The following is a 24,561-nucleotide window of genomic DNA, read 5'->3' as shown; positions in this document are numbered from 1 at the left end:
TGTATATGGTATCAAGGAATCGAACCCAGCGCATCATGCATGCCAGGCAAGCACTCCACCACACTCCCAGCCCAACAAGCTTTTTTTCTCAGAAGAACAGAACCAAAATATGTTAGGCTTTACAAACTACATGGCTATTACTACTCATTGCTCTCATTGTAACCCAAAAGCAGCCAGAGACAATATGTGAAAGACAAGTATGACTGTCTCAATGAAATTTCATTTAAAAAATAGAAATTTGAAGCTTGATGTAGTGACTCTTGCCTGTCAGGGTCCTTCATCCTTGGTCCCTCTCGACTAGTAGGAGGGATGGGGAAAAACACGCCCTAACCAGGATGAGCCGCGAGAGGAGAGGGCCCACTGTCCTCCCGTACTCAGCCTTCTTACCCAGGGGCACGAAAAGAGACACCACACAGCTTCATCAAGGCAGGAAAAGCTCTCTCTCTCTATTCCCCAAATCCCTCCTCCTTATATTCGGTGCTGCAGCCTATCAGCACAATAGGTGGGCAGGACAAAGAGGTCCACGTGTTTACCCCTACTACAGGTCTCAGCAGAAAGTTATTAGACATGGCATTACTCGGCCCCCAACACTTCCCTGAAATCCTAACTACTTAGCAGGCTGAGATCTGAGGATTGAGGTTCAAAGTCAGCCTGGGCACTAAAGATTGTGAAACTCATATCTCCAATTAACCACCAGAAAACTGGAAGTGGCACTGTGGCTCAAGGGGTAGGGAGGTAGCCTTGAGCTGAAGAGCTCAGGGACAGCGCCCAGGCCCAGAGTTCAAGCTTCATGACTGACCAAAAAATAAAAAAATAAATTTGAATTTTATATCATTTGTGCCATAAAACATTATTTTGAAGTTTTCCCAATTATTTGAACAAGTAAAAATTTGTAGCTCTTTCTCAAGCCATTCAAAAATGTGGCCAGTGGGACTGGAGACATGGCTTAAGTTGATAGAGTGCCAACCAATGAATGGAAACAGGAGGTACCAAGTTATACACCTGGTCTTAGACAAAAAGGAAAAAAAAAATGTGACCAGCAAGATCTAGCCTGGCTGGGTGCAGTGGCTCACGAATACAATCCTAGCTACTGAGGAGGCTGAGATGTGAGATTAAGGTTCAAAGCCAGCCCAGACAGGCACAAAAGGACCTGAGACTCTTATTTATCTCCAGTCAACCTCTAGAAAATGGGAAGTAGGGCTTGGCTCAAAGGTAGGGTGGTAGCCTTTAGCGGAAGAGCTCAGGGACAACGCCCAGGCCAAGATCAAGCCCCATGACCCACAAAAAAAGATCTAGCCTGGATCTGCCAACACCTGGTGGTCTAAAGAAAACTGTGCCTGGAATAGAGATAGTGTCCCATAGGAAGAAGTATTTGCATATGGTCTTGGCATATGAATGGGAGTTTTCTCTACCTAGAGAAGGCAGGGAAAGGCATCCTAAAGAAAAAAAATCATGAAGGCAGGCAGGCAAGAGAGGAATTCAAATTTGGGGGATTTCAAGTGCTACAATATAGCTTGGTCAGAGAGTGAATGAAGTAGAACTGTAGGGAAATGAAGCTGGAAAGACAGGTCAAAGCCTGGAATAGCAAATTTAAGGATTTATGAACTAGCAATTCCAAACTTTTTTGGGTCCTAGATTTCTTCAAAAATCTGACTAAAATTAGAGACTCTTCCCCCAACAGAATGTAATTATAGAATTCTGCATATCATATTGGAGCAGATATTAGGAGTTATAACCAATTCTATCCCATTTATGATCCTTATTTAGAACTCTTGATGTGAACAAAGGGTGCCGGAGAGGCCTAGAGGCTTTTGCACAGGAGGCAACTGTATTTTAGAACTATTTTCTCCTACAGGCTCCTGGTGTGGTATGCCTTAAGTAATGTCTTACCTCAGACTCTACAGGGTCCACAACTGAATCATTGAGGAATTTCACCATCACAAACTTCTTAAGGGCCATGAGATTTTTCTTGTAGGATTCATTGACATACTGAAGAAAAAGATAGCAGGGACATTACCATCAGGTTCCAGCAGGGTGATTTCAGCATTCTGATTACCTTGACCCATAAGCATATGCTCCTTTTCTAGATTTCTGCCCAGAATATACCTTGCACTGCCATTTCTTACCATCCTGTGACTGGCATGTCACCAACCAGGGCTAACGGACTACTACGGATCAGTCTATATTTCATAGGCATTAAAGTCACACAGATTCAAGGCAACTAGCCAGAGAAAAACCAGGATTGAAGGTTCTGAATTGTTCTGTTATGCTGAGGCAAAATAGGTAAGAGGGAATGAGGCATGGTACACATACAACAAATACAGGAGATAGTCATTCATCTACTTCCCTTCAGATTAAGGGATCAGGCTGGGAATGTGGCCTAGTGATAGAGTGCTTGCCTAGCATGCACAAAGCCCTGGGTTCAATTCCTTGGTACCACATACACATATACACACACACACACACACACACACACACACACACACACAAAGCCAGAAATGGTGCTGTGGCTCAAGTGGCAGAGCACTAGTCTTGAGCAAAAGTACTCAAGGGCAGTGCCCAGGCCTAGAGTTCAAGCTCCAGGACTGGCAAAAAAAGGGAACAAAGTCATTTTAGAGGGAAATAACACAAGATAATTTGTGGAAAATGAGGCCTGGCAAAGGCAATTCAGAAACTACGTATTTAAAAAACAGAAGTAACATTTATACTACTACAAAGGAAAGCAACAGGATGCATTCCTTCCTGAGAAATATATTTCTCATCCCAACAATTAACATTTGTATGGCAGGATATATGCCTTCCTGAGAAACATTAAGCAACCTCCTACCCAAAATGTGGATAACAGGAAGCCTTCTTCTTTTTTTTTTTTTTTTGCCAGTTCTGGGCTTGAGCTCAGGGCCTGAGCACTGTCCTTGGACTTTCTCAAGGCTAGAGCTCTACCATTTGAGCCTCAGCACCACTTCCGGCTTTTTTCTATGTATGTGGTACTGAGGAATCGAACCTGGGTCTTCATGCATGCTAGGCAAGCACTTTAACCACTAGGCCAAACTCCCAGCCCCCAGGAAGCCTTCTTTATCTCAAAGATAAGTATCTGTTTTATGGCAGGATACATTCTTACCTGGAAGAAATGTCCAAAATATCCAGAAACTCAGAAAGTGTAACACCAGGAGTGATTAGAGCAAAAATAAACTCCTATCTTTAACCCAGTCCCCCTGTCTTTATCATACATATAAATACCCCTGACAAATAACAGCCTCTTTACAAGGAGCTGAATTTCCAAACATTGCCTCCCCAAACACAGAACTTCTAGTTCCCAGTTTCACCCAGGATAGTTTGAGTAAATAACCACCGTTAATTTCTGACGCCCTAAAAAGAAACATGAATGCCTAATGCTAGGAGCTTGGCTGGATGCTTACCCTCTCCTGATTTATATTTGCCAAGAAGATGCTATGGTTGCGGTACACATCCTCCTTTATGGGGTCATGCCAGTATTCTGCTTGTACCAGGCTGCAGGGAGGAAAAAGAATGAAGGTGACCACATTGCCTATCAAGTCAGCATGCCTGGGCCATGCCCCAGTGCACTAGACCACCAAGAGACTTCAAGAATAAAAGATCAGGGGCAGGGAGTTTGGCCTAGTGGTAGAGTGCTTGCCTAGTATGCACGAAGACCTGGTTCAATTCCTCGGTACCACATACATAGAAAAAAGTCAGAAGTGGTGCTGTGGCTCAAGTGGTAGAGCTCTAGCTTAGCTTTCAGAAAACCCAAGGACAGTGTTCTTGGGCCCTGAGCTCAAGCCCAGGACTGGAAAAAAAAAACATCTTGCACTTGTATGGCACAGGCTGTCCCCTCCCACAACCTCACCTCCCTTGACTTCCTTTGCTTCCCACTCATCCTAGAAGATACATCTCAAATATAACCACCTCTGCCTCTTCCGCTGATCCAAGCATCTATCTCCTTCCCTGTCCTGCCTTCCTCAGATTACGACAAAGGATCAAATCAGCCCAGGACATTCTGACCATAGATAGTAGTTATAATCTAACTGCTTATAAACACACTTAAATGTGTGTGTATGTATGCTGGTCCTGGGGCTTGAACTCAGAGCCTGGGTACTGTCCCTCAGCCTTTGTGCTCAAGACTAGCTTTCCACCACTTGAGCCACAACTCTACTTCTCTTCTACCCAAGATGATTCTGAACTGTGATCCTCAGATCTTAGCCTCCTAAGAAACTAGGTTTACAGACATGAGACACTTGCACACAGCTTGGAATCTTTTAAATGTTTACTTTCACTGATACTTAGCAATTCAAGGGCTAAAGGACACCTCATGGCTCACAGGCATAATCCTAGCTATTCAGAAGGACTGAGATTCAAAGCCAGCCCAGGCAGCCAAAAATTAGATAGTCTTATCCCCAGTTAACCAGCAAAAAGCCAGAAGTGGAGGATTGGCTCAAGTGAGAGTACCACCCGTGAGTGTAAAAAGCTAAAGCAGAGCCCAAGATCAAGGCCCTGAATTCAAGACTCAGTTCTGGAAAAAGGAAAAAGAGACAGAGACAGAGACAGGAAAAATGTTCTAAGCCTGAGGGCAGGGAGAGACACAGACCCTGGACAGAACAATGCAAGGCTAAGGTTAGATGCAATCCTTTGACAGGGAATGTAGGGCTTGAAAGAAGAGACAGGGATGCCTGGGAGAAAAGTAATGGAAAGAGAAGGCTAGGAAGAGTTGCCAGCACCTGCAAGGTAAAAGGAAACAGAGGTACAAACTTCACACTAAGAAGGAGAGCTTTTATGCTCATGCCCAATGCTCATGGCCTTCATGAGGGCTGGCAAGCTTGAAAAAAACTGAGGCTATCAGAACGACAAACTTTGTTATCAGGATTTCATATTACTTTGACAAGGCTAAATTGCCTGAACACAAAAGACACCTTTTGGGAAATCTGACTTCTCTGGGAACTGCTTCTGGTCTCAACCTCCTAACTATGGAGGTGGGCATGGTTGGAACATAGTCCCACATCTCTGGTTGTAGCTAAGGAGAAGAGGCAAGGCCCTTACTCGAGCTAGGACATGACTCCTTCCCTAAAACTGAATTGAATGCTGTACAAGCCTTTTCACCATGTGGGGAGCAGAGAAAAAAAAAGATGTTGTGACACAGAGAAGCAATGAGAACAGCTGGACAGCAAGTCCCTGACTCCTTATAGCACCCACATCTTGATTTCAAGCCCCTGGGCTTGGGCTACACAGCAAGACCCTATCTCAAACCAGATGAGGTGGCTCACGCCTATAATCCTAGCTACTCAGGAGGCTGAGATCTGAGGATCACGGTTCCAAGCCAGCCCAAGCATTAAAATCCATGAGACTCTTATCTCTAAGTAACCAACAGAAAACTAGAAGTGGTGCTGTGGCTCAAGGGGTAGGGCAGTAGCCTTGAGCTCAAGAGCTCAGGAACAACACCCAGCCCCCTAATTCAAGTCCAACGACCAATAAATAACAACAACAAGACCCTATCTCAGAAAGAGAGAACAATGTCTCCCACACAAAGAGATTTAAAAAGGCAAACAACTCTACAAAATTAGAAAAGTAGACTACAAATTAATATGTGGCCAAGCTGTTGAGAACTCACAACACAGTCCCCATGGAAAATATGTATTCGCAAGTCTGATTTACTTGCAATGTCCTCTTTTCTCCATCTTGCTGTGTCACTATCCAGTGTCTAAGCCACCGCTGTCTCTCCCAAAGACCACTGCAACAGCCTTTTCACTGGCCTTCTTTTTCAAAGTAGTAAAAATTTCCTCTAAACCTCCAACAGCTTCCTACACTATTTGCAATAAAATCTCAACTTATATGGCCTACAAGTTCTTCCACTGTGTCACCCTTGCTCTTCCATCACTCTTGCAATTCTCATTAAAATCTTACACTAGACCAAGGCTAGCACACTACCATTTGAGGCACAACACTACTGTTTTTTTTCTGTTTATTAGTATTGAGGAATCAAATCAGGGCTTCATCCATGTGAGGCAAGCACTCTACCAATAAGCCATATTACCAACCTCCATATGATTATTGTTCATTGATACCTCTAAATCTAATCAATAACATATATACTATAAGAGGGCACACACGATTGTGCTGAATGACAAAAAAGTCATGACCTCCTTTTACTAAAACTCTCAGCAAAGGGCTACAGGGTCTAGCTCAAAGGGCAGTGCTGTTCAATTAAAAAAAAAATCTTACACTAGAAAAGCTAAATTTGTTCCAGCCCCAGGGCCTTTGGGTTCCTCTGGCTAATTCTCTCCCTCTTGTTCCCATGCTCCTGTCTCATCCTTGCATCCCAGCTGAAAATCTTCAAAGATCATTCTACCCAAAGAAGGAAAGTAGGCCCCCACCCCACTACCTCCATCAGTGAATCCTGCATACACACAGAAATATGCATGAGTTTATGCTACATAGGTATTAACTCCTGTCTGCCCAGTATTGAGAGAAGGGATCAACTAGTAATGTTTGATGAAATTAGAAAATGCCTTAAAACTGTACCTAAGACTAGGGCTCTACAACTTGAGCCACAGCACCACTTGTGGCTTTTCAAACCCAGTTCTTTGTGCATGATAGGCAAGCACTCTACCACTAGGCCAAACTCCTGGCCCTCCTAGTGTTATTTTTTAAGGATGAATATTCATTATAATTGCTTTCTTTCTATATAGAAAAATGACCTACCTACCTTCCTTCCTTCCTATTTCTTCCTTCTATTCTCTCTCTCTTTCTTTCTCTCTAATAGTTTTTTGCTAGAGCAGGTTGAAGTGGGCAGACATTTATAATAAATGTCACTCAAATGTCATTAGCACCTCCCAGAATCACTGCTAGTATGACTATCACATAGTGGTCTGTACCTTTTGCAGCTCTGAATACATACCGTTCCTGAACAACTTTGGAGTAAGCACCAGCATTCAGTGTTTTTCGGATGAAGTCACAGATGTGAGAGCTCTCTCCTGGACATCGAGGGAGTCCATAGACACCTGAGGTAATAAAAGACAAACGTCCATTCCTTGAATCATAATAAATGCCTACTATGTACAAGGCACTGGGAAAAACCAAAACAGTCAGAAGACAAATCCTGATCTCAATCACTTATTCCTCCAGGAAAGAACGTGAACAGCTTACTTTGCATACCCCCATTGTCTGCTGCCTAAAGTCTCTGCCTCACCCCACCCCACTCACCTCAAACTGGAGTGGTGCTAATTATACAGCAAGTGGCTAGATTCCTCTTGTTTATTATTAGGGAAATTAATTATGGTAAAATAATCTCAAGTAGTATCCATCCCAGTCCTTTCTCTCAGAAATACTTTCACCCTTAGCCTCCCTCCATCTCTTTAAATCACCTCCCGATTATTTATAATGCCCAATACAATACATCCTTCCCCCACATAGGAACTTCTGTCTAAATAAAAAAGTTCTGCTTGGCCAGGAGTTTGGCATAGTGGTTAAAGTGCTTGCCTAGCATGCATGAAGACCCGGGTTCGATTCCTCGGTACCACATACATAGAAAAAAGCCAGAAGTGGTGCTGAGGCTCAAGTGGTAGAGCTCTAGCCTTGCGAAAGTCCAAGGACAGTGCTCAGGCCCTGAGCCCAAGCCCAGGACTGGCAAAAAAAAAAAAAAAAAGTTCTGCTTTTCAGAGTTTACTTTGCTGCTGTTTGAATTTATACACCAAAATACTTACACATTATTTTTTGCAAAGCCCTGAGTTGAAATCGCCCATTGCACCCCCCCCCCACCTAAAAAATGCTGTAACTACTAACACAAAGTTTGAAAACAGGGCAAGTCATTATGTTTTCTTAACTTGCCAACAATTAAATGTCAGGCTGTTGCAGCCTGAAATCAATTCACTTAAATGGGAGAGAAGAGGATGCTAACCTAATGTATTCAGTAGATGCAAACCTGTGTTTTAGGGTTCTGGACTCCTAAGTCACTTCCTAACTCTTCATTAAGGCCGGCTAATTTAGGTATGAGCTGTAGAAATAAGATTTTACAAGGGGGATCAACTTATTGTGCAAATAGAGCTGCTAGATCAATCAATCAATCAATCAGTCAAGGGGGCATGTGAATAATAAAAAAAGAAATAAGGAGATGAAGAGGTCAAAGTTACCTTGATGTTGTCCGCCAAGTGAGACCAGGTTGATCATGGGAGGTGAGGGGCATCTCTGAGCCACAGCCCTCCTGGAGAAATAAAGGAGTTATCAGCTCTGACTGAAAGAGGGGAAAGACCCAACATTTGGCTTCACAGATCCACTGTGGTTTCCTGAAGCTATAGTTAGGTACAGATTTTCCTCTGCTGTGACCACACACAAATCTTTCTTCCATAGAAAATAAATTGAGTTTCTATAACACTTTTGACATGAGGCTATTTTATTTTTTATTAATTTACTTTATTATAGAGGTGATGTACAGAGGAATTATAATTACGTGAATCCAGGTAATGAGTACATTTCCTTTTATTCACTCTCTCTTTCTCTCTCTCTGTTCTCTCACTCTCTTCTAGTATCTCCCTCCAGACTCTACCCACAAGTTGTATGGTTCACTTTCAACAATGCCCGGTGAGCTCTACTGCTGCATTTTTTTTTTCCTTTTCCCCATGAGCACCATACCCTCCTCTGACCCTCCCAAAGATATCCACTGAATGTATCATAAATAAAGACAGAATCATCAAAAAATAATTACTAATAAATAAAAATGAAAAGAAAAGAGAGGTCTCTTGTTTGCATATCGTGGAGTTCATTTCAATATGTATATTATTTTATATAAATGTGAAGAGGCACTTAGGCATTGAGCTTTTGTGTTTCTCTCCTAAGAATATCCTCTTTTGGTCTCACTGTAGGTGAGTCTCTAGAACCCTGTAGAATTTATCATATCCTGGCGTATTTTAGATCTCATTTCCACATATGCCACTTGTCTGAGTTTGGCTTACCTCACATAACATGATTTGTTCAGAACATCAGGCCATTTTAGAATAATTAAGATCCCAAAAGAATTAGAATCCAGTTTATCTGAACAAAAGAAACACACAAACCAATTTGCAAAATGCAAAAGCCACTGTATAGCAGAAAGGGACTTACAGAAATTGGCCTCCCTGAGAAAATCCCATAGCATTATAGCCTTGCTGCAAATTAGGATCTTTAGCGAGAATCTGACACACTGTCGATACTTGGGTATTGACATTCAAGAAGAAGCTGTTCTCCACATCCTAAAAAAAAAAAGCATCACAAAGATACAAAGAATTGAAAGGGTTCGATTGAAAGCAATTACTTATATTTTCTTTAAGATGTAAACTCACTGAGGTTGGTGTTGGTTCTCTGACACAAGCTACTCAAGAGTGGAGATTCTATCTGGCGAATATAGTGTAACCCTTCTATTAATTACAATAAAAAATTAAAAAAGAGTGGAGAGACAGAAGTTCACATTTGTAATCCTCAGAAGGCTGAGATCAGGATTGCAATTTGAGGCTAGCCTAGGCAAAAAGCTTTAAATCTCCTTCCCATCTCTATCAACAAGGAAAAAAAAGCTGAGCACAGTGATACACACCTGTCATTCCAGCTACATGGAAAGCATAAATAGGACTACTTTCCTGACCTCACAAAAAACGAGATCCTATTGAAAAATGATAAGGGCCAAGGGTGTCGGGCCTAGTGTCAGAGTGTTTGCCTAGCATGCATGAAGGCCTAGGTTCAATTCCTTTGTACAACATACACAGAAAAAAAGCCAGAAGTGGTACTGTGGCTCAAGTGGTAGAGAGCTAGCCTTGAAAAAAAAAAAATATATATATATATGGTATGGGCCGAGAGTTTGGCCTAGTGGTAGACTGCCTGCCTAGCATGCATGAAGACTAGGGTTCAATTCCTCAGTACCACATACACAGAAAAAGCCAGAAGTAGTGCTGTGGCTCAAGTGGTAGAGCTCCAGCTTTGAGAAAGCACAAAAATAGTGCTCAGCCCCTGAGTTCATGCCCTAGGGCTGGCAAAAAAAAAATACATTTTATGCAAGTATATGTGAAACCTTTGTAGTGACAGAGCTGTGGATATCTTACCTCTTCAATGGTCTTCCCAATCTCTAAAGACAAGACGTAAATTCCAGGTATTTTCTTCTCAACCATTTTCTTAATGGCTCCCATGCTTATGGGATTACAACAGCTATCTCCTAGTCAACAAAAACAGTGATGGAAATTCAGGAATCAAAATATTACTGACTTTTGAAAACAATTGTGCCTGAAAGGGCATTATCATGTGAAAAGATAAGGGAAAACATTTGTAAAAACATAGACCTAATACAAATGTAATGCCTAGAACATATAAATTCTTACAACTCAAGACAAACAATGCAATTAACAAATGGAAAAAGGACTCAGAGACATTTCTCCAAACAACATTAAATAGCCAACAACAAGCATTATGGGCTATTAAGGAACAATAAATAAAAGCAATATAGGACTGGGAATTTGGCCTAGTGATAGAGTGCTTGCCTAAGCATGCATGAAGATGCAGGTTTGATTCTTAGGTACCATATACATAGAAAAAATTGGAAGTGATGCTGTGAGGAAAGCCCAAAAACAGTGCTCAGACCCTGAGTTCAATCCCCAGGACTTGCCAAAAAATGTATATATATATATATGTATATGTAATACCATTTCAAATCCAGCTAGAATGCTTTAATAATTTTGCAAGCATCATGGTTCACATCTGTAATCCTAACTACTTGGGACTATCAAGAACAGCCCAGTAAAAATAAAGATTACAGCTGGGGCAGTGGCTCATGCCCGTAATCCTAGCTACTCTGGAGGCTAAGATCTGAGGATCAAGGTTCGAAGCCACCCCAGGAACAAAAGGACCTGAGACTCATTTCCAATTAACCTCTAGAAAATTGGAAGTGGGGCTTGGCTCAAGGGTAGGGCCATAGCCTTGAGCTGAAGAGCTCAGGGACAACCCTCAGGCCCAGGGGTAGGCTGGTAGCCTTGAGCTGAAGAACTCAGGGACAGGGCCCAGGCCAAGTTCAAGCTCCATGACCCACAAAAAATAAAATAAAATAAAAATAAAGATCACAAGATTAGTTCTCATTGTGTTACCCAGCCACAAGGGAAACACAATGTCTGGGTGTAATAGCACATGCCAGTCATTCATAATGATACAGGGTAACACAAATAGGAGGATCACAACCCAGGGATAAAGTGAGACTCTCTACAGATAGAATGTAGTCTACAGGTTATTAAAGGTGGTAAGAAGGAGAATGGAATGGTTACTTAAATGGTATGGGCATTTTTTTTATGGTGATAGAAAGTTTTGAAACTAGAGAGAAACAGTGGTTGGGTAACACTAGGAAAATACTAAGTGCTACTGAATTGTCCACTTTAAATGGTTAACTTCAGGTTATATGAATAATATCTTCAAAAATATAAAAACACTTTTATTAGCTCTTACTTATCAAATAATAACAAGCTTCAAAAACCCATATGAGGGGCCAGGAGTTTGGCCTAGGGGCAGAGTGCTTGCTTAGCAGACATGATGACCCAGGTTCAATTCCTCAGTACCACAGACATAGAAAAAGTCAGAAGTACTGTGGCTCAAGTGGTGGAGCTCTAGCCTTAAGAAAACCTAAGGACAATGCTCAGGACCTGAGCTCAAGCCTAGGATTAACAAAAAAAAAACCCAAAAAACAGCACACATATAAGCTGGCCATAGTGATGTATGCCTATAATTCTGGTCTGGATAAAAACACAAGACCTTATCTAAAAAAAAAAAATTAAAAGGAAAAGAAAGCTGGTAATCTGGCTTAATGGTACAGTGCTTGCCTAGCATACATGAAGCCCTAGGTTGGATCCTTCAGTTCCACATAAAGAGAAAAAGCTGGAAGTAGTGCTGTGGCTTAAGTGGTAGATTGCTAGCCTTGAGCAAAAGAAGCTCAAGGACAGAGTTCAGGCACTGAGTTCAAGCTCCAGCACTAGCAAAAAAAAAAAAAAAAAAAAAAGGAAAAGAAGCCTGCAAGTTGGCCTAGTGGTAGAGTGCTTGCCTAGCATGCACAAGGGCCTGGATTTAATTCCTTGGTACCACATACATAGAAAAAGACAAAAGTGTACTATGGTTCAAGTGATAAAGGGTTAACCTTGAGAAAGTCCAAGCACAGTGCCCAGATCCTGAGTTTAAGCCCTACGGCTGGCAGAAAAAGGAAAAGAATTAGGGTATAGTTCAAGTGGTAGAGCATTTAGTTCAGTCCTCAGTACTACCCCTAAAAAGCTCATCTGATATAACTGGGACAGGAGGTTTACAAGCAAAACATAAAAAGAGGGACACTTCCACTTCTTTTGTCATATAGAACATTTGGGGTAAAAAGAATGGTGGGTTTCTCTTCACAACCACAACCAGGATGCAGCAAGTAAAGCCTTAAAGTACTTTTTTTTGTTTGTTTTATTTTTGTTCATGGTTTCAGTCTTCAGTGACTCTGTCACACAGGATCATTTTGAGCCTATGGTGAAAAACATCATGGTAAGAACACCTGAGAAAGCTGTCCAACTCATGATACACAAGAAGAAGAGAAGGCACCAATTTTTAAGAGAGATTCACTCTCAGTTTACTGTAAGTGTGGCTGACCCTGAACTTGCCCAGAGTTGAGTGAGAACCTCTTTAAGTTTGTATTCTAGGTATACCCTTGCTTTATCTTGCTCCCAGACTATTCCTTTTCTTGTGAAGGAAGCAGCAGCAAGAACTGCAAACAAATCAGGAGCAGGTGGCTCACGCTTGTAATCCTAGCTACTCAGGAGCTGAGATCTGAAGAGCTGAGGGACAGCATCCAGGCCCAGAGTTCAAGGCCCATGACTGACCAAAAAAAAAAAAAAAAGTCGGAGATGAAGCTGTGGCTCCAAGTGGTAGAGCAAAAGAGATAGGGACAATGCCCATACCATTCAAGACCAACAACCAAAAAACAAAACAAAAACCAACCCTAGAAACAAGCTAGCAATGGTGGGAAGATATCATTTCACACTTAATTTTCCTATCTTTAACCTTTGTGGAAGCTTAAGACCCCTCTTAAAGAAAGAAAAGCTCTAGCATAGGGAATCTTCTATATCAATGCTAACAACATCCACCACACTGAACTGTAATTACTGCTTAAATACTGCTTCTCTGTGAACTATGAATGCTGGGAGAGGATGAAGCAACTAACTTCCTTACTTACTCTTTTAACCTTAGTAGTTAAAAGTAGGCTGGGTTGGAAACCAGCGATTTGGCCTAGTAGTAAGAGTGCTTGCCTAGTGTGCACAAAGACCCAGATTTGATTCCTTGCTACCACATGCAATGAAAAAGCCAGAAGTGGTGCTATGGCTCAAGTGGTAGAGCACTAGGCCTTGAGAAAGCCCAAGGACAATTCTCAGTGCCAAGTTCAAACCCCAGGACTTACTGGCAAAAAAAAAAAAAGTAGGCTGGAGATTGGGGAATAGCAGAACAAAAACCCTTTAAAAGTGGTGTATGAGGGCTGGGAGTTTGGCCTAGTGGTTAAAGTGCTTGCCTGGCATGCATGAAGACCCGGGATTGATTCCTCGGTACCACATACATAGAAAAAAGCCAGAAGTGGTGCTGAGGCTCAAGTGGCAGAGCTCTAGCCTTGAGAAAGTCCAAGGACAGTGCTCAGGCCCTGAGCTCAAGCCCAGGACTGGCAAAAAAAAAAAAAAAGTGGTGTATGAATTTGAATTTGCTAACTCTCTTTTCTAAACATTTTTGACTATTCTAGTAAAGTTGTGGTTCTTGCTCCAATCCCAAACTGTTTCAGTAAAGCTCAGTACCTTTCTTTACATTGCTGAATATAACAAGTCTAATCTTATTGACCTATCAACAATGTTGTCTAACTTCTGCTAGACTTGATTTTCAGGATGCAGCAGGAATACCACAGGTATTCATTGCACTATCACCAAGGCTAGCTCCTTATCTCCTCCACCTCCCACAGGACTCAATGCGTTGTATACACACTAAGAGTGATCTCATCAGTACTGGCTTTAAAAGCTATCCCTGATGCTAAAAGCTCACCCCTTAAATCTCCAGTCTGTTTCTCCTACACTTTCCATTCAAATACCCCTGATTCAGTGACCATTCTGTAGCAAGGACCTCAAACTTTGTACATCAAAAAGCAGGGCTGGGAGTTTGGCCTAGTGGCAGAGTGCTTGCCTAACATGCATGAAGACCAGGGTTCAATTCCTTGGTACCACATATATATAAAAAGCCCAAAGTAGTGCTGTAGGCTCAAGTGGTAGAGCTCTCTAGTCTTGAGAAAATCCAAGGACAGTGCTTAGGCCCTGGTCCTAAGCCTAGAAACAACCACCACCACCACCACCACCTTTTTTGTTGTTGGTGGTGTTCATGGGGCTTGAACTTGGGACCTGGGCACTGTCGCTGAGATCTTTTAACTCAAGACTAGCACTCTACTACTTTGAACCACAGCACCACTTCCAGTTTTCTGGTGATTAAAGGGAGATAAGATTCTAAAGGACTTTCTTGCCCAGGCTGGCTTTGAACTGCAATCCTCAGATGTCAGTCTCCTACTAGAAGCCTGGGGATGTAGGCATGAGCCACTCCCACCAACTTCCAAAAGCATTTTTGAACCTGTTACCAGTGGCTCACACTTGTAATCCTAGCTATTCAGTAGGTTGAGATCTGAAGAGCTCGGTTAAAAGCCAACTGGAGCAGAAAAGTTCTAGTGAGACTCTTTTCTCCAATAAACTACTAAAAAAGCCAGAAGTGGCACAGTGGCTCAAATGATAGGAGTGCTAGCCTTGAATATAAAGTGGTTCCAGGACAGTGCCCAAGCCCCAGGACCAGCCAGAATCAGCCAAAAAAAAAAAATCACTTTTGATCACCACCTGCTATCCTCACTCAAATGTGCTCACCTTACAGGCTACCCCATATTAGTAAAATGACATCACCCTTCCAATTATCCTGACCAAAACCTGCAGTGTCATCTCTAACTCCCTTTTTGTTCTCTCAAGCTACATCTAAATCCCTTATGTTATACCCTCAAAATATTTTTCCCCACCCCCTTTTTTTCTTTTGGGCCACTTTTTAAATTCCTCTACTGTAGCTAGCCAGTTCTATGCCATCATCATCTCTTAGAAGCTTAAGTCATAGAAACAGCTTTTTGTCTCATTGCAACAGTCAATGGCTCCCAACAATCTATTTTCCACAGAGCAGTAACAATGATCCTTTCAAAATGCATGTCAGACCCTGTCACACTATCTGCCCAAGAAGTTTCTACCTCACAGCAGGCAAAGTCCTCACATTAGCCTTAGTAGTCTAAACCACATCTGTCCCCACCCCTCCTTCTAACTTAAATTTTAATCTCTTACTCTTACTCAGATCTAGTTATTCATTGCTGAACGCTGTTCCATGAATCTACAGGGCAAACTTCTGGCTCAAGGCCTTTGCATTTGTTGCTCCTTGCACCACACATCCAAATGACACCTTCACATTCATTCCAGATGCTTGTATGTCCCTTCCTCGGTGCGTCCTTTTCGGACCTGCTGTGTGAAAGTGCAGACCTTCATCTTCTGTCTGCATCCCCCTCCTTTCCTCCATACACTGACAGCCGCCCGATGGGACTCTTACGATGAAGAGTTTAGTTCGCTGTAGGCACTGCGGCACCCTCGGCGCCAAGCCTGCTAGGTGTTCGAGTACAAGCCAGCTGCGGGAGTCTCACCCACCCCTGCTCGGTGCGTGAACGTACGAATGGGCGCGCTTGCTCAGTGGGCACTGACTGGCCAGCCTGGCCAGGCTCCGGAGGCCCCTACTGCAAAACCTCGAAAACCTCGCCACAGGACGCAGCTTTTTGTCCTCCTCCCAATGAACAGCAGCGCCTCCAAATCTGAACTGGGGCCAGCGGGGGTGCTGTGAGGACTCTGCGTGCCTTCCGCACCACTGCCGTGGAGCCGCGAAGGAAGGCAGCAGGGACACCCCGACTCCCCACGCTCACTCACCCATCCCATGCCAGATCACCAGTGGAACCGGCCCCGGCGCGTCGAGATGCCCCAGCGCACGGGCGCCACCGGGTGAGGGCAGGAGAGCGACAGCCAGCAGCCACAACCAGCAGGGCGACGCCATTTTGGCCCAGTCACATGACCGCGGGCGCGTCACACGCGGGGGCGAGCTCTCGGCGCCCGGACCGAGTGGAGCGCCCCGCGCGCGTGACCGCCCGGTGGGCGTCGACCCGGAGGGCCCCGGGGGTCGGGGCGCCTGCTGCGCACAGCACTGTGGTGCGTCACGTCCTTCAGGGAGACGTCACCGCCTCCCCCTCCCCCCCGCGACACGTCACCCCGCTCTGGCAGGGATGCTGAGGTCCTGGGAAGTCGGGGACAGTGCCCGGATCGCGGAGCGCTTTGGTGGGTCCTGCGTTCATGGCTTTTAGAAGAGAAATGCCAAGTTTGGGGAGGTGGCCCAGGGGCAGAGTGTGCGAGGCCCAGGTTTGCTGCCCCCGGATTGAAAAAAGAAAAGAGGAGGGGAGGCGGCTGGTCCTGGAGCCAGCCAACAAAACCCTCTAGACCCAGCCCCTGACCCCGAGAGCTCCTTCCCAACCCCATCGCACTCTGCCACTTAAGCCACAGTACCACTGATGGCTTTTGCTGTGATTCATTCACCATAAGAGTGGCATAGAGAGGCCAGGACTTTGGCCTAGTAGAGTGCTTGCCTAGCATGCATGAAGACCGGGGTTCAATTCCTGGGTACCACATACATAGAAAAAAGCTGGAAGTGGTGCTGAGGCTCAAGTGATAGAGCTCTAGCCTTGAGAAAGTCCAAGGACAGTGCTCAGGCCCTGAGCTCAAGCCCCAAGCCTGGCACCAAAAAAAAAAGAAGAAGAAGAAGAAGAAAGAAGAAGTAGAAGAAGCAGAAGAAGAAGCAGAAGAAGGAGAAGAAGAAGAGGAAGAGGAGGAGTTGGGGAGAAGGTACAGAACTTGAAGGACAAAAAAAATGAAAAAGTTCAGTAGTAGAGTTCACTGGACACTAATAAAAGTGAACTATACAACTGATGGGTGGAGAGGAGAGTAAGGGACTGGGAAAGGATAAGGCAACAGAAGACACTATGAAAGGAAATGTATTCATTACCTGACTCATGTAATTATAATCCCTTTGTACATCACCTGTATGGTAACAATAAACTAAACTAATAATATTAATTAAAAAAAAGAGTCTCATAGACTTTCCTACCCAGGATGGTTTCAAATTGCATTTCTCAGATCTCAGCCTCCTGAATAGCTAGGACTACAGGTGTGAGCCTCTGGCATCCAACCGGAAAAGGAAAAATTTTGAAAAGCACTGTGGAAGGGAGAGAGGAAGAAGACTCAAGCCTGTGTTAGAAAAAGAAGGAAATGCCAGCCAGAACTAATCATGGCAAGGATTAACAGTCCTGATCTTGAAGGAAACAGGATTTCTAAAAGCCAAGACCAGTTCACACCTCCAGATCACTGGTTTCCAACCCAGCCTACTTTTAACTACTAAGGTTAAAAGAGTAAGGAAGTTAGTTGCTTCATCCTCTCCCAGCATTCATAGTTCACAGAGAAGCAGTATTTAAGCAGTAATTACAGTTCAGTGTGGTGGATGTTGTTAGCATTGATATAGAAGATTCCCTATGCTAGAGCTTTTCTTTCTTTAAGAGGGGTCTTAAGCTTCCACAAAGGTTAAAGATAGGAAAATTAAGTGTGAAATGATATCTTCCCACCATTGCTAGCTTGTTTCTAGGGTTGGTTTTTGTTTTGTTTTTTGGTTGTTGGTCTTGAATGGTATGGGCATTGTCCCTATCTCTTTTGCTCTACCACTTGGAGCCACAGCTTCATCTCCGACTTTTTTTTTTTTTTTTTGGTCAGTCATGGGCCTTGAACTCTGGGCCTGGATGCTGTCCCTCAGCTCTTCAGATCTCAGCTCCTGAGTAGCTAGGATTACAAGCGTGAGCCACCTGCTCCTGATTTGTTTGCAGTTCTTGCTGCTGCTTCCTTCACAAGAAAAGGAATAGTCTGGGAGCAAGATAAAGCAAGGGTATACCTAGAATACAAACTTAAAGAGGTTCTCACTCAACTCTGGGCAAGTTCAGGGTCAGCCACACTTACAGTAAACTGAGAGTGAATCTCTCTTAAAAATTGGTGCCTTCTCTTCTTCTTGTGTGTCATGAGTTGGACAGCTTTCTCAGGTGTTCTTACCATGATGTTTTTCACCATAGGCTCAAAATGATCCTGTGTGACAGAGTCACTGAAGACTGAAACCATGAATTGTTGTGCCAAGATTATTCCATGTTCTGGGAATGACCCCCCCCCACCTTGCTTAGGGCCCATGTACTTGAACCCCAGGTGGTAACAGCTTGGTGCTCAGTGGTTAGACACCTGAGCTCCGATTCGACCAGTGGTTTGAGTCAAATAGCCAATCAGGTAATTGTACTTTCCCTATAAAAGCAGTGTAAAGTTCTTGCTCAGGGCCTTTTCAGCATTGCCGGCTGCTGGTACGCGGAAGCTCGAGTCTAGACTCGTAAATAAAACGACCCCTGCTCTTTAGCTTTGACTGTGGCCTCTGGTAGTCTTTTCGGGGTTCGAGGAATTTGGGTACAACATTTGGTGCGTTGGCCAGGAACCCCCAAGTCCACTCAGACGCCTAGTCAAGGGGTCGTGGAAAACCGCGGTAAATAGGCTGGCTTCGTTTGTCTCTGTGTATTATGTTTTATCTGATAATCTGTTAATCTGGGTTGCCTATAGGTTCTGTATCTGGGTCAACGAAGAATCCTGGCAGACGTGCTATAGGATTGTTGATGGGGCCAGTGGGCGACGTCCCTTGTGCCCTTTCGGGGAACTATTGTTAGGACGGCCGAGCTGCGACCATCCCTCTACCATCCCTCTGTCTGATAGTTCCATCCAGGCTGTATTGGGAAACTGCTGTTAGGATGATCGTATTACAATCGCCCCTCTGTTTAACGATTCCCTTCTGGTTATTGGTTTAAGCGCACATATGTTTTTGTTGTTTGTTTTTTTTGTATTTGTTTGTTTTTTTTATTTGGATATCTTCCTCTGAGATGGGTACTACTCCGCTTGCTCTTCTAATAATGAATTTTAAGGATGTTAGAAGCAGAGGTTTTGATTTGAGTAAAAACAAACTAAGTACTCTTTGTAATTCGAAATGGCCGACCTTTGATGTTGGATGGCCCCCAGAGGGCACTTTTAGCCTCTCCATAATTCGGAAGGTAAGGGAGAAGATACCAGAACAGTCTGGCTACTTTGATCAGATTCCTTATATTCTTGTTTGGCAGGATTTGGTAGAAAATCCCCCTGCCTGGTTATCCCCATTTCTTCTCTCGACAAGCAACGTCTTGGCCCTGCGCCAGGCTGATGCCTCTCGACCCAAGCCCTCAGCTCCTTTTCACCCGATAGTACAGACCCCCTCATCCTTGAACCCCCTCCATATTTTCCTCCTCCTTTCAATCCACAATTTTCTATGTCAACAGGAGGAGTAGAGGTTTCTTCCTTGGGCGAGGTGGAGGCGAAAGTGGCTTCCCCAAATGCCGCTGAAGGCCCAGCGGGTAGGACACGGGGACTTATTCAACGAGCAGCGAGCCCACATTTTCCTGATTCCACGATGGCCCTCCCATTGCGTGAAATTGGTTTTCCAGATGATACTGGGAACCCTAGGTTCCAGTATTGGCCTTTTTCCACCAGTGACCTCTATAACTGGAAAACCCAGAGTGCTTGTTTTTCTGATAACCCTAAAGTTTTGATTTCTCTTCTAGAAAGTGTTATGTTCACTCATTAGCCCACCTGGGATGATTGTCAGCAGCTCCTCCAAATCTTGTTTACTACGGAGGAGAGGGAAAGGATCCAAGTGGAGGCCAGGAAATTGGTCCCTGGCGATGATGGGCAGCCCACTGTTAATCCAGATTTGATTAATGATATTTTTCCCTTAACTAGACCTCCCCAGGATAAATGGGATTATAACACAGCAGAAGGTAGGGGAAGGCTACAGGTATATCGTCATACTCTAATGGCGGATCTCCGGGCTGCCGCTCGCAAGCCCACTAATTTGGCTAAGGTATATTTGGTTCTTCAAGGTAAAACAGAAACTCCTTCTGAGTACTTAGAGAGATTAATGGAAGCCTTTAGACGGTTTACCCCAATGGACCCTGAAGCTCCTGAAAATCGGGCAGCTGTAATCATGCCTTTGGTTAACCAGGCAGCTTCAGATATTAAGAGGAAGTTACAGAAATTAGAGGACTTAGAAGGAAAAAGTATCCAAGATTTACTCAGGATTGCTCAGAGTTTTTAATAATAGGGATGCTCCAGAGGAGAAACCGTTGAGCAACACAGAGAATGACTAAAGTACTGGCTGCTGTCGTTCAACAGGGAAGATCACCACAAAGAGGTTCACGTGGCCCACAATCTTCGAGGCCTCCAGGTCGAGATTTGAGTAAAGATCAATGTGCTTACTGCAAAGAGTTTGGTCATTGGGCTAGGGAATGCCCGAAAAGAAAAAAGAGCAGATAAGACCAATGGCAACGAAAAACTTCCATGTTAGTCACTCATGATACGGAGGACTAGGGGAGACGGGGTTCGGATCCCCTCCCCGAACCTAGGGTAACTTTGCAGGTGGAGGGGACGCCTGTCCAGTTTTTAGTGGACACAGGTGCTCAGCATTCAGTCCTTATTAAGCCTCAAGGAAAACTCTCCACAGCTACATCGTGGGTGCAGGGGGCTACAGGAATAAAGAAATATTCTTGGACAACTCAAAGGACGGTGGACCTGGGAGCTGGTAAGGTGTCACATTCCTTCCTAGTCATCCCTGAAAGCCCCTACCCCTTATTGGGGAGAGACTTATTAACCAAGTTGGGAGCTCAGATTTACTTCCTGCCAGGCGGACCTAAGGTCACAAACTCCCAGGGGAGGCCACTGACAATATTGACCTTAGCACTAGAAGACGAGTATCGCCTTCATCAGCAACAGAACTCCCCTGATTCGGGAATTGATGTTTGGCTCAAACAGTTTCCAGAAGCATGGGCAGAAACTGGAGGGATGGGATTAACTAAGCACCGGCCAGCACTTTTATATAGAAATAAAACCTGGGGCCGACCCTGTTCAAGTCCGACAGTACCCTATGTCTTTAGAGGCTCGGGTAGGAATAACTCCTCACATTCGCTGCCTCTTAGACCAGGGAGTGCTACGACCTTACCGGTCAGCCTGGAACACTCCATTACTGCCGGTACATAAGCCTCACACGGGAGTGCAAGATTTAAGAGAGGTTAACAAGCGGGTTATGGACATACACCCAACTGTGCCTAATCCTTATACCCTCCTGAGTACTCTTGACCCTGAAAAACAGTGGTATATGGTCTTGGACTTAAAAGATGCATTCTTCAGTTTGCCTTTGGCCCCCAAAAGCCAAGAACTTTTTGCATTTGAATGCACTGACTCAGAAAAGGGCATTAATGGGCAACTGACCTGGACCCGACTGCCACAAGGATTTAAAAATTCACCCACACTATTTGATGAGGCCCTCCATGAGGATCTAAGTGAGTACAGACAAAAACACCCCGATTTGGCCCTTTTACAGTATGTTGATGATCTTTTAATAGCGGCACAGACTCATGAAGGGTGTATCCAGGGGACGAAGGACCTCCTACAAACCTTAGGAAAGCTGGGCTATTGAGCCTCGGCTAAGAAAGCACAGATCTGCAAGACTGAGGTAACATGTTTAGGGTACCTACTGAAAAGAGGACAAAGGTGGCTAACTGCTGCCCGCAAAGAGACAGTGCTCCACATACCCAGACCACAATTACAACGACAGGTGTGGGAATTTTGGGGGATAGCTGGATTTTGTCAGCTGTGGATTCCCGGGTTTGCGGAACTGGCCAAGCCTTTGTACTTGGCTACTAAGGATCAGCAACCTTTTTTCTGGACAGAAGAAGCTGAACAGGCTTTCCAACAAATAAAGACAGCTTTATTGTCTGTCACTCCCGGATGTTCTTAAACCCTTCCAGTTATTTGTGGATGAGAGTAAAGGAGTTCTGACTCAATACTTGGGTCCCTGGAGACGACCCATTGCTTATCTATCTAAAAAGCTGGACTCTGTGGCTGCTGGATGGCCTCCCTGCCTCCGAATGATTGTGGCCACGGCACTAATGGTAAAGGATGCAAATAAGTTGACTCTGGGACAGGAGTTACAGATTACAACACCTCACACTATCTTAACAGCCCCCAGACCGATGGCTTAGTAATGCCCAACTCATTCATTATCAAGGACTATTGCTAAACCCTCTTAAGATTCTTTTCCAGCCTCCAACTGCCCTTAACCCAGCCTCACTACTGCCCGATCTAGATCTGGAAGCCCCACTTCATGATTGTGCTGAGGTTTTGGCCCAAGTGCATGGAGTAAGAGGATTTGCAAGATAAGCCTCTGCCAGATGCAGAGATTGTCTGGTTCACCGATGGAAGCAGCTTTAATACACCAAGGACAGAGGTATGCAGGGGCTGCAGTAGTCTCAGAGACTGAAGTAATCTGGGCTGAGTCCCTGCCTCCAGGAATGTCAGCACAAATCGCTGGTGGCTTTAACCCAAGCTTTAAGACTGGGTAAGGATAAAAGACTGACAGTTTATATAGACAGTCGGTATGCTTTTGCCACCGCCCACATACACGGGGCAATATACAGAGAGAGGGGCCTCCTTACAGCAGAAGGAAAGCCTATCAAAAATAAGGAGGAAATATTGGCACTCCTGGCTGCTCTTTGGGAACCAAAGAAACTGGCAATAGTCCATTGCCCAGGACACCAGAAACCTGTAGATCTAGTATCCAGGGGCAATCATCTGACTGACCAGACTGCCCGGGAGGTGGCCTTATCTTCAACTCCAGCTCTAGCCCTCCAACTCCCAGACCCAGGATCCAGAGTCTTACCACCGATCCCAGGGTATACAGAGGAAGACTTGCAATGGACTGAGAAACTACCTATGGTACAGCTCCTTGATGGATGGTGGAGAGATTCCAGGAGTCACATAGTACTCCCAGAAAAATTAGGGATTAAGGTGTTACAAAAAAATTCACCATAGTACTCATCTGGGAGCCAGAAAGATGCAAGACTTAATAAGACAAACTGGACTATGAATTAAGGAAGCAACCATCAAAATTGATCAGATTATTTCAGGTTGCAGAGTATGTCAGCTAAATAATGTAGGGAGAAACCAGCAAAAGTTAGGGGCAAGACAGCAAGGGGATAATCCAGGAGCCTATTGGGAGGTAGACTTTACTGAAGTAAAACCAGGGAAGTATGGATATAAGTATTTGCCAGTCCTGAGCTTGAGCTCAGGGCCTGAGCACTGTCCTTAGACTTTCTCAAGGCTAGAGCTCTACCACTTGAGCCTCAGCACCACTTCCGGCTTTTTTCTATGTACGTGGTACCGAGGAATCGAACCCGGGTCTTCATGCATGCTAGGCAAGCACTTTAACCACTAGGCCAAACTTCCAGCCCCATATTTGTTAGTTTTTGTAGATATCTTCTCAGGATGGGTCGAGGCTTTCCCCACTAAAAGGGAAACTGCACAGATAGTGGCTAAGAAGATCCTTGAGGACATTTTACTCAGGTATGGCTTTCCAGTAATGATAGGTTCGGACAATGGACCTGCATTTGTCTCGAAGGTAAGTCAGGGACTGGCTTCCATACTTGGGGCAGATTGGAAATTACATTGTGCCTATAGACCCCAAAGTTCAGGACAGGTAGAGAGAATGAATAGAACATTAAAAGAGACCCTGACCAAATTGACCATGGAGACTGGCACAAACTGGGTAGCTCTTCTCCCCTATGCTCTGTTCAGGGTTCGAAACTCCCCTTTTAAATTAGGACCTACCCCCTATGAAATAATGTTCGGTAGACCTCCCCCTATAATACCCAATCTTAAAGAAAAACTTGTTAGAAAAGAAGAGGATGGTGATTTTGAATTTTTGTTTTCACTCCAAGCCCTGCAAAGGGCTCACCAAGAAGTCTGGCCCAAGCTGAGGGACCTGTACAAGACAGAACCACCTCTGGTGCCTCATTGCTATAGACTAGGTGATTGGGTACTCGTGAACTGCCACCGGCAAGAAAATCTGGAGCCACGATGGAAAGGACCCTTTCAGGTCATCCTGACAACACCCACCGCCCTCAAAGTAGACGGAGTAGCTTCTTGGATCCATTACACCCATGCCAAGCCAGTGGATCCGTTTCCAGACTTCATAGAACCCTTGTCCAAAACAGCTTGGAAGATTGATTGGACCAAAAGTAGCCCTTTAAAAATTAAGTTATGCCGCCAAAATCAATAATAGTTATGGGCAGTATTTGGAAAGGGACTTTGTGTGGGTAAATACTCAGTTGTGCATTTCCACCTAATGGTGTTAAAACGGGAAAGGGAGTAAAGTGAAGGAATTTTTCCCCTTGGTTGATAACCCTGTTTTTGTTTTAGCTGGACCCTTAGGCCCTTGTGTGATTTTAACTAGATAGATCCAAGATTGGCTCTAAAAGTATCATGGGAAAGGGGGGAATGTTGTGCCAAGATTGTTCCA

The 24,561-nt window shown here is 44.3% G+C and overlaps 1 protein-coding gene across 2 annotated transcripts in view; it reads right to left on the bottom strand.

Moving 5' to 3' along the window:
- The window catches only part of Ppt1 (palmitoyl-protein thioesterase 1), a 60,730-nt gene that overhangs the window by 6,062 nt on the left and 30,107 nt on the right, over positions 1-24,561 (bottom strand). The window contains exons 1-7 of one of the 2 annotated variants that reach the window (XM_090335164.1): positions 15,990-16,146; positions 10,071-10,180; positions 9,103-9,230; positions 8,136-8,206; positions 6,905-7,007; positions 3,417-3,507; positions 1,891-1,989 (exon numbers count right to left, since the gene is read on the bottom strand). In XM_090335164.1, the coding sequence (XP_090191290.1) occupies positions 1,891-1,989; positions 3,417-3,507; positions 6,905-7,007; positions 8,136-8,206; positions 9,103-9,230; positions 10,071-10,180; positions 15,990-16,113 (726 nt within the window). In that variant the 5' untranslated portion in view covers positions 16,114-16,146. Of the gene's footprint in view, positions 1-1,890; positions 1,990-3,416; positions 3,508-6,904; positions 7,008-8,135; positions 8,207-9,102; positions 9,231-10,070; positions 10,181-15,989; positions 16,147-24,561 lie in introns of those variants that run through there. The other variant, XM_090335165.1, reaches the window with a different exon arrangement.

Source organism: Megascapheus bottae, chromosome 6 (genome assembly GCF_031878675.1).
Source record: "Megascapheus bottae isolate mThoBot1 chromosome 6, mThoBot2.hap1, whole genome shotgun sequence".
NCBI classification, from domain to species: Eukaryota; Metazoa; Chordata; class Mammalia; order Rodentia; family Geomyidae; genus Megascapheus; species Megascapheus bottae.
This window is presented reverse-complemented; position numbering and strand designations above follow the sequence as displayed.